General features: G+C 37.4%; 1 protein-coding gene across 3 annotated transcripts in view; it reads right to left on the reverse strand.

Annotated features, from left to right (window-relative positions):
- VPS41 (VPS41 subunit of HOPS complex) overlaps positions 1–20,364 on the reverse strand; it is a 114,305-nt gene that overhangs the window by 25,572 nt on the left and 68,369 nt on the right. For 2 of the 3 annotated variants that reach the window (XM_042042889.1, XM_042042888.1), the window contains exons 10-16: positions 19,512–19,578; positions 12,972–13,114; positions 10,496–10,625; positions 8,680–8,795; positions 7,205–7,261; positions 4,955–5,016; positions 4,023–4,104 (exon numbers count right to left, since the gene is read on the reverse strand). In XM_042042889.1, coding sequence (XP_041898823.1) covers positions 4,023–4,104; positions 4,955–5,016; positions 7,205–7,261; positions 8,680–8,795; positions 10,496–10,625; positions 12,972–13,114; positions 19,512–19,578 — 657 coding nt within the window. The remainder of the gene's footprint in view (positions 1–4,022; positions 4,105–4,954; positions 5,017–7,204; positions 7,262–8,679; positions 8,796–10,495; positions 10,626–12,971; positions 13,115–19,511; positions 19,579–20,364) is intronic. The other variant, XM_042042890.1, reaches the window with a different exon arrangement.

Below are 20,364 nucleotides of genomic sequence, written 5' to 3' on the forward strand. Positions count from 1 at the left end.
AACTGCTTCAACGTGGGTCACTCTTCCATGGGATGCAGTCCTTCAGGCACAGCCTGCTCAGGCGTGGGCTCCTACATGGGCTGCAGAGGGATCTCTGCATCCCCTTTGTCCTCCATGGGCTGCAGGGGCACAGCTGCTTCACCATGGTCTTCACCATGGACTGCAGGGGAATCTCAGCTCTGGTGCCTAGAGCACCTCCTCCTCCTTCTCCACTGACCTTGGTGTCTGCAGAGTTGTTCCTCTCTCATATTCTCACTCCGTTCTTCTCTGGTTGCAATTACAACTGTGCAGTAACCTTTTTTCTTTCTTTTTAGATCTGTTATCACAGAGGTGTTCCTATCATTCCTGATTGGCTTGGCCTTGGCCGGCAGTGGGTCCATCCTGGAGCTGGCTGACATTGGCTCTGATGGACATTGGGGAAGCTTCTGGCAGCTTCTCACAGAAGCCACTCCTGTAGCACCCCCACTACCAGAACCTGACCATGGCAAGCACATTATATGTGTAATTGTGCATTATGACTTACTTTGGGGTCACCACATTCTATGAAGGGCTATTTTTACATACCCAATTGAAAATTAATTTGAAAGTATATCTCTCCATTGAAAGGGTGAAGACGTGATCTGTTACTGTATAGAAGGTGTTAAGGAATTGCATTCCAGCAGGCAGAAGATGAGAAGTTGCCGGAATAAATCAGCTCATACTCTAGAATTTCAGCACAGCATCTAATTAGCACTACTATTCCACGCAACTAGAGGCCAAGATTATTTCCACTCACCAAAATAAATCCTACTGCTACCAGCCGTGTCGGGATTGTAGGGTTTGTAGCTGAGGGACCAGCACCAATGAAATTCCTCCAAATGCTCAGAGATGTTGCCTGTTCCCCACTACTGTCACATGGTACAATAGCATTTTATTACTGAAGTTGCTTGAACAAAGCAGGAGAAAAAACATCTCACTACATTTTAGACCTCTCCTCTCCCTGTGCTGTCTAGGCTTGGCCAGTTTTTGAAATGTAGTGCTGCCAACATCAGCTCCCACCAGCTGTCACAGAATTTATCAGTTAACTCAGGGCATAGTCTTGCCGGCTGCTCTGGGGAATCATATTCCTGATCCCTTCATAAGAAGTCTCTTCAGACCATAGAGAAAGCAAACTGGACATTAGCTGGAGACTCAAAGGCAGAAGACAATCTCCAATGGCAGTTTTCACTCCCACTTTCTACCTTCCTGCTACCTTCTAAATGAACAACCTCCCCCAACAGACTGTTACAACTCTTGGCTGCAGTTTGGCCACACAGTGAGCTGTGGAGAGGTGCCGTTGCCTTGTTGTGTGTGAGCCAGGCTGCTTTGTGACGGAAATTTCTCCTGCCCCATGTCCCATTGCTTTGAAGAAAAAACATGGCCACCTCTTGCAGTTTGACCACCATGCTCAGCAAAGACTAAGCATACAAGAAGCACGTAAGAAGCATACAAGTTATTTAGTTATTTTTAAGCCTTGGCACAAAGGTGAACTAAGACCCATGCTGGAGGTTACAAACTCTTCCTGTTTTATGTTTAAGCTGCAGTTAGGGAGCAAGGTCCGACAAAAAGGCTTCTGAATCAGACTGCCTTTGTACCAATTATTGAACCATGCAGTTAAAGTAACTTTAAATAAAAAAAGGATACTATACACAAAAATATTTTCTTCCCTTGTTTCTTTTCAAGGGAAAAGAAACTGCTTTCAGACTTTCATCAATAAATGTTAGGATGAGGTATACACAAGAAAGCCCATATAAAAGTTGACATGAGATAGACTAAACCATTTCACCAATAAGCCAGAACAACAATTACTTGTTTCTCAAAGGATATCTAAGAGATGAAAGAGCCTGTCAGGCTAGTGCTGCTCTCTGCTATGCCCACTACAGTCAGGTGAAGTCTTTCAAATGTCTTCCAGCCTACGTTTTGGTTAATGCACTGCTGCTGCCAGCTGATCATCCTGCACCACTGCTGAAAGTCACTGCTATCCCAGCAAACAGAATGGAACGTATCCCTCATGCCACAACAGCCAGCACTCACACAGTTTGAAACCTTCCTTTGAATCCATCCACCTTCCTCAGCTGTTTGAGCTGAGACATTAGATTTTATACTGAAGTGCTTGAGCACAAGCATGTAACTCCCTCAAGCCACCACTGCTGGAGGAGGAGAGGAACAGATCACTGCAAGGCTCTAGAATCTTGAAACTTCCACAATGAGGTTTGCTAGATGACATTCACTGAAGACATGAGAGACATCAAGATATCAAAATGCAACCTTTGGTAGCCAAACAGGACCACTTAGTACGGAACACTCAAAAACCCACTAAAATCACATGCAAACAAAACACTCACCCCACAGACTTTGACACTGGGATATCACTAATTCCTCTGTGCAGGAAGGAAATTTTAAGCCTTTAGTTTACTGTCACCTTAGTTATTGGCAAATCACGCTAGATTCGAAACATCAGATTTCAGGCAACAACTTACATACAGTGCAAATTCTTCCAAGAAAATTCTCTTTTGAAATAAACTCTGTTTCCACATCTCAAATAGTCTCCTCATCAGGGCTTAAAGCCATTATAGGCCAGTTACAATACGGTGTTTAGTATCTGCAAATCACATAAGTAGGTAAAAATTCCCCATAAGTGATCCCAAGCATTACAAGGACCCTTTCAGTTAGGTCTGGCTTAATTTAGTTCATCCTTTATGATACTCAGACATCTTCAGAAATCTGGGAAAAGCTATATGCGACTGAAATACTGAAATAAGGTGGGCATTTTCTAGAACTGCAACTTGAAGCTGAATAATGTAATGGACTGCATCTCATGTTTTTCTGAGAATTCCTGGGCCTAGGCTCTAAGAAGAAAAAAGATATTCTAAGACCTGAAAACAGCCAACTGTTTAGAAAGGCAGTAATTGAGTAGAGATGCTTTTGCAACAAACCTGCAAATATTTTTATATTTTACTGTCTGCTGGATGACATAAGTGGAGACAAGACAAATATCCTTTCCAGACATTTGCAGCCAAAAACCAAAATGAACCCCAAAGGACTAAGAAGCAGAGTATCAAAAATTCACCTGTACCTGCATTCAGGTCCTTTATTGGACTGAAATAAAGAAACAGAAACATAGGTTTTCATCTTCCAAAGTAGTAAAGAATGCACCAAACCACAAAGAAGTCATACTAAAGGCAAGGCTGTTTTTGCACTGGAATGGCTCTAAAACAGAAGTCAGACAGTTCTGCAGTTCTTAATGCTGAAACACTTTTGGTCTTTGAACAGAATTAAAAGCTCAAAACCAGCAAGGGACTGCATGCTGTGAGATCTTAATAATATCTCCTTTTTGGCTCATTGAGTTTGAATAGGAAGACATAAAATTCAGAAGTATATGTACATATGTTACCAAAGGAAGTGTGCATAATGTTTTCAATTGGTTTAGCAGTGACAGTACTATGGCTTTATGTCCTGGGCAATTTATTAACTGAGAATCTCACATTAAATGTGTACTGTTGCAGTAGCTGGCTTGTGACTAGGGAAAACACAAGACAGTGCAGACTGCTCCTCTTTCTTACCACCATTTCTAGCACATAGCATAGGTCTTCACTGTTGCTTTGCAATTCTTTGACACTTAAAGTTGCAAGGGACCTGGATTTGCCAGAATGACTGGCACCCACAGAGTCTATTTTCCTTAAGATTTAGGGTAGGATTTTTAGGACATACTGGAAATGAATGAAAAGTAAATGGGAAAGATGTATTTAACTGTGAGCATCTTTGCAAGTAAAAGCCTCGGGGGTGGGTCTTTTACATGGAAACTGCCAACAAGTAAAATACATAGCACTATGTCTCCAATCTTGTTTTAAGACTATACACATCAATTGGACAACTGTCTAGAAACAGAAATCTGGGGCAGAAATACCAGAACAGGGCTATTAAATGTGATGCTTTAGATACTTGGTCAAAACAGTCAGTACAGCATACAAGTTACTTGAGTGCAGACACAGAAATTAACTTACTTTAAGCTGACCTATTTCTTTGAACTTGTAAACTTCAAATTCCCAGAGTTCTGTGTTTTTGCCAAGGATTTTCTGGCACTTTCTGGTAGGAAAATGAAAGAGATGAGAACAAAAGTAGGTACAGAAAGTCATACAAATGTGACAGCATTACTATAAGGATTCCTTTCTTATTCTCCTTATCATGGCACTTGCAAGAGTGACTTATTTTGGTAATCATCACTTTGAGTATGCCAGGTTCTCCTCCATTCAAGCCCTAAAATTGTGTTGCATCCAAGAGGACTAACTGCTTATTATGTATTTGGCCTTAGTGATTAGGGCCATATTAGCTTTCACAGAATCATAGAATGGTTTGGATTTGAAGGGAGTGTAAACATCATCTACTTAAAACCTATACACCATGGGCAGAGATGCCACCCTCTCCATCAGCTTTATGAGTGAAGTTTTTAAATCTCAGCTGAGAAAAACTGAACAGTTAAAAAGATATGCTTACTCTTGCACATACATGAAAACAAAAACCTTGGGTAATTTCTGATCCTTACTTTAGATTCTCATACTTGACATTTTTGTTTATACCCATGCAAACCCAAATTATTTTCTGATGGTCTTACATGCAATGACACACTAATAAATTTAGTTTATCAAAATCCAAAGAAAACCTTAGTTTTGAAAATCTAGTGTGACTTTGAAAAGTCAAGACTTACCTTCAAAATATATGTCTCAATTCCAGTTAAAGTTTACATTAACTTTTAGGTCACTACAGGCAAAACATATACAGCACTGCAATACATCTCTATGTTTTGAAACTTCAGAAACTCCAGAACACACAGAAAAACAACATCTGTAAATACTTCAGAAACAATAATTTGTTTTTGCTTTTTCCCCACACACAGACACACTTCAGCCAGCAAAGAAGATCTTTAATACTAGGTTACCGAGCAGCCAGGTCATACTCTCCTTTCTCCACTAGGTGATTTATATAGGCTAAGCCAATGTCCTAGAGGGAATAAAAATAGAGAGTTAGTTAAAAAAGTTTGGAAGTGAACTACTTGACTACTGCAAGAACTACCATAACAGCGGTGCACACAGCTGGAAAATCAAGGCTCTGAGCGTATCTCCTGATTCTCCTTTACAAGTAGGGCCCATAGAACAGTCAACACAAAATACTTCCATAGACTGCTCACAGGGCTCTTTTAAATATTTCTCATAACCTCACTGATGCTGAGAAGTCTACCACCCCTAATTATTAAGGATTTTTTGAAATGCATAGCTGATCTTGCAGTGCTTGAATTAGTTCAAGAAGAAAACCATCAGTCATTGTATAAGATGTTCTTTGTCAACACAAAGTTTGCAGAGGAGGGTAAAAAGTTGGTTGAGAATATAAATCCTAGTGCTGCTCAATAAAGTGCAGGAATTACTGAGAATTTAGCAAGATTATTAGTTGTTATTACATACTAAATTTCCCTTCTCAACAAGTCAGTTGTAAAAAGTTTCTCGTAGGCATTTAATATATATTAAAATCTTGGCATGAGCCTCCTACTGTAATCTCAACACTCACGTCCATTTTGACACAACCCAATGTACTCACTGCATAACTTAAGAATCGCATCACTAAAAAAAGCACATTGTTTCTAGAAAGAAAAAAGAGGAAAATAGAAAAAACAAAGCTGTACAATGAAAAAGAAGTCCTTGTTTCTTACAAAAAATAAACATTGGCATCTTCTGAGGCACAACATTTTTTTGATCAATATGAAGGACAGTACTGATCCTAGTAGAATATGAACAGGGGTATGCAACAACTTCAACTGGTCAATCTACGACAAAGTTAGAAAAAAAATGCACATACGTAAGATTTTAGGATTTCATTACACTATAGGAACTGCTTTCGTATTTTCAACTTCATCGTTCTCAAGAAAGAGACTGAGAGAAATCTTCTTTCTCCTGTGGACCAGCTTCCCAGTGAGCAGAGATGTATAAGGAAAGGATGTAGATCTGGTTGTTTAGGATGTCTGTGCTCTGCTCAAAGAGGTGCAGAGCAGCAGTGATAATTACTGCCATCTGAAAAACCCCCAAGGCTACCAGACTTGTCAGGTATCCTGAGTGTGGTGTCACTAGGTAGTGAGAGCATGAGTAGTTTTAAATCAGTGTACCACTAATCCTCCACTTAAGGATTGGTGTCAACATTTTGTTTCCTCAACACATTCTGTTGGCTTTTGCTTTAGAGACCAAACTCTCAAAAACGCTTGTATTTCACTGAATTTAATCATTTATTGCAGAGCAAATTTCTGCAAACCACAAGAAAAGCTGTGGGGTTTTTTGGATTTAGTTTGTTTCCTGTTTGTTTGGGTTTGTTTTCTTTCTTTCCTCCAGGACCTCCTTTAACAATTCTTTACATCTTTTGCAAGGGTCACAGAGCAGCTTTGTTAAGTGCAAACTCTGTGATAGGTATGCCATTTAAATCCTGATTCAAATTCTGGACTACACAAGAATAAAAGTTTTTTAAGACATACTGATATACAGCGTGCTTATTACATCAGTAATCTGGCCAAAGAAATTAAACACATCTTTGAACACTTTGTACAAATTTCAATTTAAAGCAGCAGCAGTATTAGTGAATTCAGACAAAAGCAAACAAACAAAAGCTAAAATCAGTGATGCTTTTGTGTCTATTACATCATTCCCCCTTTTGTTTTAAACACTGATACCCTTTGTTGCTCTGTGAAAGGAACTATAAACATGGGAAATGACTATACGTGAGAAAAGGAGCATCTCTTAAACTCTTTACAAAACCCTGTCACATGTACAGGGTATAAGTTAAGGAGAAATTTGTCACTGCTGCCTGCAATCTCTAATAGTGCAGTACTGTTGTATTGTGTGTGTTACTTCAAACAACAGTAAATTTAATACAAAAGTAAAAGCAAACAAAAACCCCTATCAGCAATCAGAGAAATGGAATTATCTTCCTATCAGTGACAACAGCACCTTCATAAAATGCAGATCCTTTGATGTTTCACAGACTAACACTCCTGTTCTGCAGCTGAAACCAAGAAAAATCAGATGCTAGTTGGAGTATGCCTAGCAGTTATTGCCTGGTGTTGTATAAAACAGGGAATTTATTTGTTGCTTCTTACAGCATTCTAAAAGAAAGAAGATATTTTGTTTTGAATAGAAGTTTTGAGTCTTACCAAAATCTTGTGCTTTTTTATCGTTTTCTGACTGATCTCAGCTGCCATCAAAGCTTCCTATATTCAAAAAGGAGAGAACAGAGATACTAGTCAAATACACGAACTTTCAATACAGAAAGCTCTAGAATTGTATAAATCAACTGTTTTTCAGAGTAGGGTGTTTGAAGCACTAGAATTTTTAATGCCATGGTTGGATGAACAGCTTTGAATTCATACCCAAACAAAAGCAGTCAAGCAAAGAGAAAACTACTTTTGTTTCCATCTGGGTTCACTCTACATTATTGTATTAAGATCAAACCACAAGATTACAACAAAACACACAATGCAATCAGATTTGATCATTTTCAAATGAGACCACTTCACTACCAAAACCCGTGAAAAAAATTAACAGGAAAGGGGGCGAATGGGGGGAGGCTAACTTCCAGTTCCCCAGCCCAAATGTCTTCTCCAGTCAGAATGATTTATATTTAAGTGTCATTTAAGTACATTTTCAAATGTACAGAAAAAAAAGCTGGTGCTTTTACAAATAAAAATGAAACCTTTAAGATACATCATAACACGCCTATCTACTAACTTGAATGGCTTTCATAAAGGCACACACAGAGCTGTCACTTGCAAATTACTGGAGTCTTCAAGGACCAAGTGCCGTGATTTACATATATTGCAAAACTGCACTCATCGTACAAGTTTGCTATTCAAATGCAAAAGCATCCACATGGATTTAAACAAATCTGCATGAGAAATATCATGATTATATTAGCAAAAGCAATACATGCTGAATGGCTTTTCCACTTCTTTTTTTTTCTTACAATGGGCACACAACAACACATAAATAAGAATTTGCAAGTTAACTTTATGCATCATAACCAATGTTCTAAGTCAACAAACGTAGGACATTAGCATTCAGACCACTGTGTGCATGTTGATATGGTATGTAAGAATTTATTATTATTATTATTTTAGGTTTTTAGATATACATACTTAAACACACCAACATTTATGCAACCAAATGTTGTTTTTTTCCAAGAGAGCTGTATACCCTTGTCTTTTAATATTGGATCAGCTTTATTGTGAGCAACACTACTTTCAGCATGCGCAGCTACAGTTCGAGCCCATAGTATTTTACTTTTCGAAGCACAGCTCATTAATTAACTCTTCTACTGTTCTAAAGCCAAAACCCAGCTTTAATAATTTTCAGTGTCACCTAATACATTTCATAACTGATGATGAGAGCAGTATTTTCAACATCTAATTCAGCTACCTCACTTGGGTGAAATTCTGATTAGTTGTTTCAGTAGTAAGACTAACTCTGTAAGAGATGGAGGGATGTATAGTTAACTCCCACCCTTTACAAGCATTTAGTCAATGACTGTAGAAACAGAAACTGTCCAATCCAAATGACCTAGCAAAATCCATCATCCTACTCCAATTTCCAAACAAGGAAAGTCTGAAGGAAAGAATGATGTAAAAATTACTTCGTATTTCTTCTTTTCAAGAAGCCAGTCAATGTGGTCATCTTGGTCCCGCTCTTTAGCCACAACCACATCTCTTGGGCTGATGATATAAAAAAGTGATTCACCTTCCGAATACTCTGCAAATGCATACACAGTTTTACTATTATTATATTTTCTTTAAGTAAAGTTCTGCTTTTTAGTACACCCTCGAGGGGAATTTAAAAAGAGGAAATGCAAGGAAGACAGCAAGGCTACTCCTGCAGGACACACTTGTTTGGAAGCTGTATTCTCCAATAAATTAAAACTGGTTTAAATGGCAAAATATCTTTCAAAAAATCACTACAGCTTATTGCAAATTCTGATTCATCCACTATGTGTAAACTTTATGATGGTTTAGAACCCATTATTATACTTTTAGAGGACTATTACACTACACAGCCTGCAATAAACTTATCCTTCCCATCAAGGTCAAGGCCATCAAAAGCATAAATGATAGATGCCATAACCCCTGGGGATACAGCACATCATTACAGCAATGCATTTGCAATGCTGCAAGTTAAGGCTGTATGTATAATGTATTTTCTTATACCATAAGCCTTTATTTTTGAGTAAACTCAAAGAAAAAGTACTAAAAGGTAAAATCAAATGCAGAAGATGACTGTTCTGAATAGTTACCATTTGGACAGAACCATGAAGAAACACCAATACTTTGTAAGTACAGAAGAGAAAACCACTCACTGTCCAGATCAGTTTCTATAAACGCATACAAATACACTCCTGAAGTGATAAGCAATTCACAAAATAATGCTTGTCTTAAAGCCATACAAAACATTTAGACTAGTCAGGTAAATTAGAATATTCATAAAGCGTAAAAGTACAGCTGTGGACATAAATGTTCTGCTTTGGAAGATGTATAATGAAACCCCAATTCTATTGATAGCAGCACAGGTGTTTTTGAGGTCAGGAGGAGATACACTATATTTCTAGTGGCTTAAGGGCATATATGTACACAGAGAGGTTTGCCAAGCCTATGATTTGAAGCATGCTGCCAGAGGAGATGCTTAAAATTCAGATTCATGGATTTTAAAAGCCAGAAGAAATGCTTCTGTATAACACAGGCTACATAATTTTCACCAAGGAATTCTGCATCAGCTTTGCCACGCATTTTTCTGAGCTGCAACATATAGATCAGAAAACTAAAAGATGGCGTATGTTGTGCCGGGGGTTAATGTCCCTTCCTGTTACATAATTAAACCTATCTTCTAGGTGGAACTTGCCAAAATCCAGTTCCTATTCACTCAATTTTATCAGTTTTGATGTCTGTTATATAACTGGCAGCTTTGTCAGTACAGGGAAGCTAAATATCAGTGTGCCCCTTTTAAGCTGACCCAGGTGCATCTTACTGTTGAAATGACACTTATTCAACCTTTCCCTCTAAAGCAGCTTTTCCAAACATTGTGCCACTCATTTCGTTATTCCTGAAGCCCTTTGTGTAAAAAGCTCCTATGGATCACATGTTGAATAAATCTCCATCAAAGATATTGCCTTCCACAATAATGGACATTACATGAGATATATACTTCTGCCTTCTCCAGTATGTCTGACCTAAGAGATGGCATTAAAAATCATGATGTTTAAATACACAAATTTGTTTTCTTTCATGTGACCAGTTCTTGTTGATTTCCACGCTACACTTTGGTGTCGTAAGCAGTTACAGCTATTCAAGGAGATGACAAAAAAAGGACATAAAAATGAAAAAGGAGGCTAAGTACTCCCAAATTAAGTATTTTTTAAGCAAGGTATGAAAACAAAACAAAACAATATTGAGAATACCTACCTAGATGATAATCACGACATTCATTTTCCTGAAATCCTCGTACTGTTAGTGCATCAGAAGAGATTTCTTCACAGGACTCAGGTAGGGGTTGTACAATATCGAGTCTAGGCCTTGCACAACACTCCACTTCCTAAGAAAACAACATCTTAGTTGCTTCCTACATTATTTACCTTAGCAATACCAACTGGTGGTCATCTACAAACAAGGCTGAAATTCAACAGCTGCAAACATTCACAAAGATCCAGTACTTTGCACTGGGTACTCAGCTGCAAATCATACAAGTTGCAAAGCTGTGCTCCACAGAGTAATTGCATCTGGAACGCAAATGAAAGTTACTCCAAGTAATCCAAGTTACTCTTGGATTGCTTCTGTTGAAGAGATCAGTGTGGAGAAGGAGGTACAGACAAGACATAGGTCTAATCCTATCCCTGAGTTTTCTCACTACTTTTCTGCTCTTGGTCACAGAAGTTTTCAGGGCTATCACAGATGATTATCAGTTGCTTCATTCAACAAGCAACAGAACAATTTAGAACCCATACCCAGTTGGGCTCATGCCCTGAAGGACAGAGCTCTGAGTCAATGATATTCTGGTATCAAGATGAATTTGTTTTTGTTTTTTTTTAACTGGCGTTTGATTTTAAGCAGACAGCAGCAGCAGGGAAAAATTAATCTGAGAATAATACAAAACCTTTGCTGTTCTGAGGAACTTAGAGTAAATGAACTTTCAAGTGCAATGTGGGTAGTTATGGTAAGATGACATCATGGATTTTCACCTTCTGTCCAAAGGAAACTGCTGTCTTCAACTAGCTGCATTTTTAATTAAGTCAAGGACCAAGACAATCCTATATTTTCTACTTCAGGCTGTGAATTATAGCAAAATACCGAATGAAAGAGCAAGGACATACAGAAAGTGAATTTAAACAGCTCTAACCTACCCATTTGGAAGTAGCACCACTTGGGTCTTTTCTCAATTTAACTGTTCCATGAAAAAAAACCCCAAAACAAAAAAAACTTTCAAAGCAAGTTCAACTGAGATCCAATTTGTAATAAGTAGGAAGCTGTCATTTGCAAGCTGTGAAATCAAGTGTAGGAAGACCAGTGTTCCTTGTAACCAAAGGACATTTCTAGCGAGCAACAATTCTGCTGCAAGCTCAGGCAGTTTGGGCTCCACACTATCAAGACAAGTGAGCCAAGACACTAAGGAGTTCCCATCACAACAGGACAAAGATGTACCATCAGAGACAATCATACTTCTGTTCCTTCTACAGCTACTTCTCAGAGAACTGAGAAGTTAGTGAAGTACAAAATTTGGAGTTTGTTTAAAAAGCTAATTAAAAGCAAATACATGAAAAAAACTTTTTCCTATGTTCAATTACCATTATATCACCTGAAATTCCCTTTTCATCTTTCTTTCCTAAAGCAATTAAAATGACTTTAACCTTTAGCAGTCACTACCTCCTTTATACTAGCTCCTTTTTCATTAACAGTGGCTTCCCAATTTCCTTGCTCCCTTGCATTTCAATCCATCTTTTCCTCCCCCTTCTTATCCCATATGCCTACTTTCCTTTTTTTTTCACCAACTCTCCCACACTAGAGGACTACTGCACTGACTCTTTTGGGAAACACTGCTGTGACATTATTTTTGTCCTTAATATAAATAAATAAATAATAATCTGACATCCTGACGTAGAACTAGAAGCTAACCCCATTGATTTCAGAAGGCTCGAGCATTTGTTTGAACCTACAGCATTTCATTGCCTAGCAACTTGTGCACCCAGTTTCTTAAGGTTACTATGGTGATGGTTGTCTAACGAAGACATGCTTATCAAAGAGATGATCAAGAGCATCTGCCATTCTCACACCACAGCTTCAAGGATTTCCTCCACTGCCTTGCCTTTTATTTGGCAATATGAAATCAATGTTGGAGACAGACACAGCACTTATTCGCACACAGTGAAAACGACTGACATGAACTCTAATTTCTACCTATCCACGCATGGATCTGGGTGTACACAACTACAGATCTTAGAAGGGAGACAATGATGCCACTCGCTCACAATCATTCATTTCACCCCGCAGTAACTCTTATTGCTTGACTTGATCAACTTCACTACTCTCATTTCCTTTGAGATGCAGTGTCAGCAAGCTCCTCTTATGGCTAAACAAGATTCTTCATTTCTTCTGGTGCAGAAACATCAGGAAGAAAGAGAGAAAAGGAGATAAAAAGGGGCAGGGGAGAAGAAAGGAAGGAAAAAGAAGCAAGAAGGGCTAGCTAGAGACCTTCTCTGTGTTCTGCAAGAAAAAAAGGAACCCAAACATGATTTCTGAAATGTAAGCACATTAGTCTTCAACATCACCTCCACTAACCTTGTTTTATAGATCAGAGACGTTTCAAGAACTGTTCACTACCAGCAGACTACAAATTTTTTCTCAGATAATCAGATAATTTGCATGACTAGTTTAAGGCCCAACTCACAGGGCAAATTAATGTTGTGAAGAAACTCTGAGATAAAAAATCTACCGTTTTTTCGGAGATCTCCTTTACGTATGAAAGTATAACAAGCTGGTCACAGATAGGTGCAAGTCCACTGATGTAGAATTCAGTGTCAAATTGGAAAACTGAAATACAGGAAAGAAAAACAGACTTAAAAAAATGAATGTGTCTGAACTACTATTAAGAAAAACTCACTGATTTTCAGTGACAATCAACAGCATACAGCAGCACTTCCGAGAGTTGAAGACTCAATACATATAACAAACCCACAGATTTCCCAGTTGGATCAGATGAAAATCTACATTTAACAGATTCAATTACATTAAAGCTTGCAAAAAGAAATGTTTGTGCTCCAGGATATGCTAGAGATTAAATATTTTAAATGAAGGCTCAGTCTGATTTTCAGTAATCACATTGGAAAAGGAAGCAAAACCAAAATCAAACTCAATAAAACAGGCAATAACTAGTACAACTTCATTGGTTTGCATATTCCCAGCAAGTTCATGTGGCCATAAGAGAATCGCACCTGCTACATCTATTGGTATGATATATGAAAACACAAAGATCATTATTTATTGATCATCACTTTAAACATCACAGAATAATTTACAGATATACTCATTACAAAGAAAACACAGTTCATAGTATCTTTTCTTGTTCATAAAACTGAAAACATAATTTTCTAAAATTGGTCTTGAAATCGAGATAGCTATATGAGGATTATTCAAGAAAGAGAAGAAAAAACAGAGTGCTGAACTGTATTTACAAAATGACTTACTAAATGAGACCTCTACCACAGAAACAGCTATTTATTTTTCTTTGGCTGGATTTACAAGGCACCCCTTTTTTGAGAGCTCCTCTCTCATGGGGCCCAAACCAGGAATTATCAAAGTATTTACATTAGAAAGCCTTGTAACTATAAGCTTTTAAAAAAACATCAGATACTTCATTATTTTCTTCCATAGTTTTAGGAGAATCTAAGCATAAGTAGGAAATAACATGTTTCCTTCCTTACTGTTTAGCGTATTACATTACTAATATATATCTATCTATCTACTGGAAGTTACTAATTATTTTAGCAAGGCAAACAGAAAATACAGCATAAAGACATTAAAAATAAAGCTAATTTTCTTTAACTAAGATAATAAGAAGGAACGGGAGAAATAACTGCCCTCTCACAAAGGGAGAAAAAATACAATGAAACAGAGTACATGTCTGACATCTGTCTCTCAACGAATAAGCAAGTACTGCTTTTCTTTTAATGACTGCTAACACTTTGGCATCACTGAGGGACCACACTACAACACAAGGGTAGAGCATTCAATCCATTCACAGAGAATAGGCTCACATTTGTAACCACGTACGTAATTATCTTGTTCTAGCCTACAACACCGATGAGATTACTTTGACTGTGTCACACGTTGCTCTCAGTGATGATTTTAAAAAAACCAGTTCAAAACCAACTACGTATCTTATTCTCAGTTTACAATTTAGTATTTGGCATTTTAAAATAATATGGAAGGCAAGAGGAAAAACATGGAAAAGAAAAAACAAAGTGAAATCCATAATACTATCAAAGAAACTTCAAATTCAGCTTTATAGGAGGGCCAAGAGAAGGCTCTCTAAGGCATGTAAATTACTGTGGTTTGTATTTGAAGCAGAAAACAGCATGGTGAATTATCATTAATCCCTTATAATGATTATAGAGACAGCTTTAAAATCCACGTGTGTTTCTTTGTCTTATACTAGAACTTCAGTCCCTTTGCCAGTGAACATGCTTGCAATGCCCAATGTAATGGTGTATTTAAGACCAAGCAGAAGTATTGATCTGTGAATCAAAAATAAACAAACAAAAATCACCACTTCAAGTTTTATTTTTGAATAGAGTTTAGTTTCCTTGGTTTCACTTTCAGCTTTCTCTCAGCTCATCCTTCTCAAGAGGCGTTGTTGAAACACAATGCTCTAGCTCTGCTGCTACAGCCCTGAACAAAGAAAAACTGGCGTAGACAGTGCTTCTTGACCTGATAAAAACCTTTGATGCTGTAATCAAAAAAGTCTTACCAAAAAAAGAAGATGGAAGTTATAGCTGCACAGAACAATAATAGGTTAATTTGACTTACTCTCTGGACACTGTGTTGTGATCAAGGAGGAAAAAAAATCCAAAATAAAGGCAGTGCAGATATGCTGTTAATTTGAAAAGGATCCAAAATAATTAAAACAAATGTAGTATTGAAGTAAACGGAAATGACTGAGGTATGGCCACGTGTCATACATGTTTATGCCTGTCATAAGAGAAGATAGAAGATATGCTGACAGTGGACCTACTCCATGTTCAGCATCTATGTACAGCTGTCAAACAAATTACCAGGAAGCAAAATGAAGAAACCTGTAAACCTCTTTTGCTGCTCATTAAATGAAATGTATGAAATACACCAAACTACAGAAATGAAACAACATATGCTACATTATTTACCTAAACTGTATAAAACCACGTTCTCTGGGATTTAAAGATCCACACATATGCGACACACTGAAACTAAAAGGAGTCTATTTTGTTTAGTCAAACCTCTAAAAGCAGCCCCTGCTTTACCACAGCAGATTTTAGAGAGTAATATTTTGGTTACAGTCAGAAGGTTTTACCTTTGATTTCAATGGGCACAATGTTTCAACTAAAAGCATTGGTGGTGGAGATACCATCTTGAGAACACTTAAGGGTAAGCTGCACTGTGGCCTATAACAATGAATACAAATTTTGCAGATGTTTTTAGTGTGCTAGGTAATTTATCCAAACCAAAACAATACAAAATGGCATGCTTTGATTAGCTATTATCTTATGCATGGAGTTGCACTTGATACAAAAATATAACTTTTTTTTCTTTTCTGACAGCATGTGAATTCAGTTCCAACTAGAGGACAAGAAAAGGTCCCACGTAAGTATCACTTAAGCATCAAAGCTGATTTTCTGAAAAACTCTTTTTTTCCATTGAACTGAGAAAATTTTGTTAACCAACAGGGAAAATACTCAGTCTTGAAGGACTTTGGGGCTTAGAAATTCTGAGGTTTGATAACAAAGAAGTCAAAATCTTGAAGAATTTTGACTCATTTTATGAAGAAATTTATAAAGGATAGGTTTGGTTTGTGGCAAAACAGATGAACAAAAGTCTAAGTAGAATCAATTATATAACTAGGTTTGGGTTTTTTCTTAACCTTTTTTTGGCTTCTCAGAGTATAGCAGACTTGGTTCAATGAAGTGTTTGCATAAATCACCTTATAAAGTACATTTCCTGATCATCACACTCATCAATTAAGCTTTACAGTCTGTGTATATAAAGAGACATATGTTGGTACTTTTCCCATTAATCTCAGTTTACAAACAAGAAAATAAATATTCCGATGTTTTCAGATTGAAATGTGCAATCTCGATGCATGATTCTCACTTGCCATGCAGGTGTGAAGCTATTCCCTCATAAAACATACAGGTGTGTTGTTACAAACATAGCCTTAAAACATGTAATTTTAAAACCAGAAATCTGCTCTGTGGGAAATTTGGTAGAATGCAAAGGGAGACAAGTATTCAAGAGACATTGCTGCTTGGCTGGTACCTGGAATTAACCTGAGATTCCTCAGATAAAATCTGGGCAAAAATAAATTGAATAGAAATTCTCTAATCAACTTGAAGTCTTTTACATATTTCTGGTGTTAATCTCTATTTTCTGCTATCATTATGAGGCAGATATAAAGTACTTCTCCATAAAAGTACGTAAAATCCTGACAAGGGCAAGGAAGACTAAACGACTTATTTTCCTTTCAAAAGGCATTATATTAACTGAAAAGTCTAATTAGTTATTTAGCAACCAGCCTTCTCATGGGTTCCAGTTGAGGAAGGGTTCCCTGTTCAGACCAGAAGCTGTGCAGCATTACAGCTTTTGTACATGCTTCAGAAGTGAGCACAGAGGTCAAGCACTCTTTAAAAAGGATCACAATGGCATTTAGTCCACGTTAAGCCTGTAATTCAATACCAATACTTTCTAATCAATACACTACTTCACAGCAGTAGCTGACAGAGCTAAACTGATAGGATCTGCTCAGCTAACATATGTTTAAACCTAAATAGAAACACTCACTGGAGTTTATCTTTGACACTGAATGAAGACTCACAGAGGCAATGAACTGTAGCAGAAACAACAGCAAGGTTACTGAAGAAAAGCACCACTAATATACTGAAAGATGTAAATAAAATCAGCAATGTCACATGGATCTCAGTGCAGGAGACCTGTATAATTAATCTATTTTCTCTTACAGGTAATCACAGCATTATCTTCTTTAAGATAAAACAGCTAGAACAGTTCTGTGGTGTAACTCTCGCACATTTTGGGGTGTCTGGTTTAGCATCACAGTAGGTACTGTAATTATTTTCCACCTTGGAGTAAGTATAGCTAGTTCTTAAGACAGAAACAGAAGATGAGGAGGTACGTTGTTAAACAGGATCCTATGCACCTAACTTGCAATGCAGGAAATACTGTTTCCTTATTCACTGGACTGCAAACTACTGAAGAAACATTTATTATCTACTAATGCCGTCACAGTTATCTATGACACCACCATGGAATTTAGGGGCCCTCAGAATGGCTCTAAACCAGCATAAACCTGAAACTGTTGACACATGAGAAAACACTGTTTTATCATAGACTCTATATGTATTACCATGATGACCAGAGAAGCAACTATGAAGCTTCCTGCTCCACTTCTGATTTTCTTTCCAGGTAAAAAATTGTAAAAGCAGGAAGAAAAAAATCAAAATCCCCATACCTCTAAGCATGACAAAAGTAACTCTGTGTTAAGTAAGTCTGTTGAAAAGATCTTATGACTCAAAATATCTGAAGGATACTCAGTTATCCTTGCATTGAAGGATGATATTCTTGCCTTGTATAAATTCTTTATGCAAGTATATCAACTTAAGCATCCACTTTGGGTATTAGTGGTCTTGCAAAAAAACTATACTGGTTGCAGGTCTGATATAAAATCAGACCTTCCAGCTATGCCTTTGAAAAGTAAAGTTGAAATAAAATTGAAATAGATGTTATGGCATGACACACTGCTGTCAAGAAGACCTTCTATGTGACTATATGAAAGACAATTTTAATTTATACTGACATTTGAACAAACAATGTCTCTCTCTTTTCCCTCCCAATCCTCCCAAGTTCTAATGAGTACTGTGGACAGCATTTGGCAGTGCAATTTCAGTGCTTTGACCTGAAACCAGAAAATAAAATCTCAAGCACATCATTAACAGGCTAAGTGAGATAAAATACCGGTCCTCTAGAATACAGAGAAAACTACAGGCCAGAAATTTTACGACAAAAAAGTTAAATCCACAAAAATCTTTATCCTTCATGTCTGCACCTAAATAGCCCGATGACAGCTTTTTACTTTTTTTTAATCAAGTTCCAATAAACAGTCACGTAAGACTAGCACCACCCATATAAACATATTATAGCTGAAGTAGAAGTTGCTCCTGTTCACTTGCCAGTATGTGACCAAACCCATTTAGTTATTTTCAGGCACCCCACCAATCTCTCAGTATCCAGAGTCCCTGCAGAGTTTAAGTCTCCTAGCTGATTTTCAGAAGCTATTTTAGAACAGTCCTTTCCTGAAATCAGAAACCAGAGCATATATACACCTATGCCATGCACCATTCCAAACGGACATGATTCAGGATGTTGCTTGAACACTCTATCTACAGTCTCATGTTATTACAGTCAAGGGAGCACCAAAGCTTACAAACTGTTGCCCACTCTGGTCTGCAGAGTCAGAGGGCCTGCTTATCTTCCCAGCACTACCAGCTCCTAGATACTTCCTTTCCTCAGCACATGCTTCTGGGGACAGTTGTGACTTTTTGTTTACATCCCCACTTCCCTTCCAAATTTTCTTTGAATTCCACTTTACTTAATACACACATTTTGTCATGAGCTTTTCCAATAATTAGCAATAATAAAAATTTATTCACATCACATGAGATAGAAAAATAAGAAAGCAAATGAAAATATAAAATTCAGAAGCCAAGAAAGGAAACAAAAATAAATAAAATCGATTTCCTAGCACTATACCAGAGATTTTAAGGGGAAAAAAAAGGGAAAAATGTTATAAGTAGTGTAGTCAAACAACATATAATCAAATAAAGTAGTATCTATTTTCTCTTTACTACTACACTGTAGTAGTAAATCATTTAACCAAGATGAAAACCCAAGTTCTCTAAAGGAATCTGTATGTAGGGAAAGTTAAGGCATCCATTGTTCACACAAGTATCTCTGATTTTAGATGATCCCAGAACTTAAGGCTCTCTATACAAAAACCCTCACACCTATGCAAGCGGGCATTATGACAACCTCAGCAATTAAAAATGAGGAGACACTTATGTTACAACTGCATGTCGTCTCCGAAGTGTAACAGATTTGTTATGGCTAGAATGTAAAACCAGTCATTCAAAGCTTTTTGAAAAGGAGTGCATTCACAAAACCATACCTATTTCCACATAGCGGTTTGGAAGGTCACGCATTTCACTGGCATGCCGTTCTTTTACTGAGCAAATCTGAAACAGAGATTTGTATCGTTACAATGAAGAAACTGGAATTCCTAAAACGATACTTCGCATCAGTAAGAAAAGGGATTTCTGGGAATTCTCGGACATGGATTCCTTTATTTTGAAAAACACAAGTTGTGAAACAGTATTGATGCATCACTAAAGAAAAGCACACAGGAAAGTTGTGGCTGTAGTTCACAGCCTTATAAATATGCTGGAAGAGGACCATGTAAGAGAAATGTGAAAATACCTGCCCACTATGGTTTCTTCATAGAAGCATTTATATATGAACTTGGTCTTGGTGTATTCTCACACTTTGCATCTCATTACCTTTCAAGGTACCGGATTCTTATTCAGTAAGTTTGCTATTTGGTACTCCCAGTTATAGGAGAGGAGTATATACATATAAATAAATGCAAATAACCAACTGTTGTGAAGTACATGCAAATAGAAGGGGGAAGACAGATGCCAAACTTAGGACAAACCTCCTCATTTATAAAACTAAGCCTAATGCTCCAAAAGCTTTTTACACGTCACCTACCTCACTTTATCCTCCCTTTCCATCTATTCCTATCAGGCACTTTTAATTTCCCACTGTGCAGTGATGCAGCAGTCTGTTATTTGAAAACAGCTAACAGGCTTGTAACAAACACATGTCAGGTGCTGGTCTGAGCAAATTATAATCAGTCTGCACCACACAAGTTTGAAATGTGAGTTTCCTGCTGAAAGATAAGAAAACCCTAAGCAGTCTGTCCTCCTACCCACCCATTTTTTTTCCCCCATGGTTGACCAAAA

Source organism: Corvus kubaryi, unplaced genomic scaffold (assembly GCF_017639235.1).
Source record: "Corvus kubaryi isolate FWS band 111438036 unplaced genomic scaffold, C.kubaryi_AGA036_p1.0 37398, whole genome shotgun sequence".
NCBI lineage: Eukaryota > Metazoa > Chordata > Aves > Passeriformes > Corvidae > Corvus > Corvus kubaryi.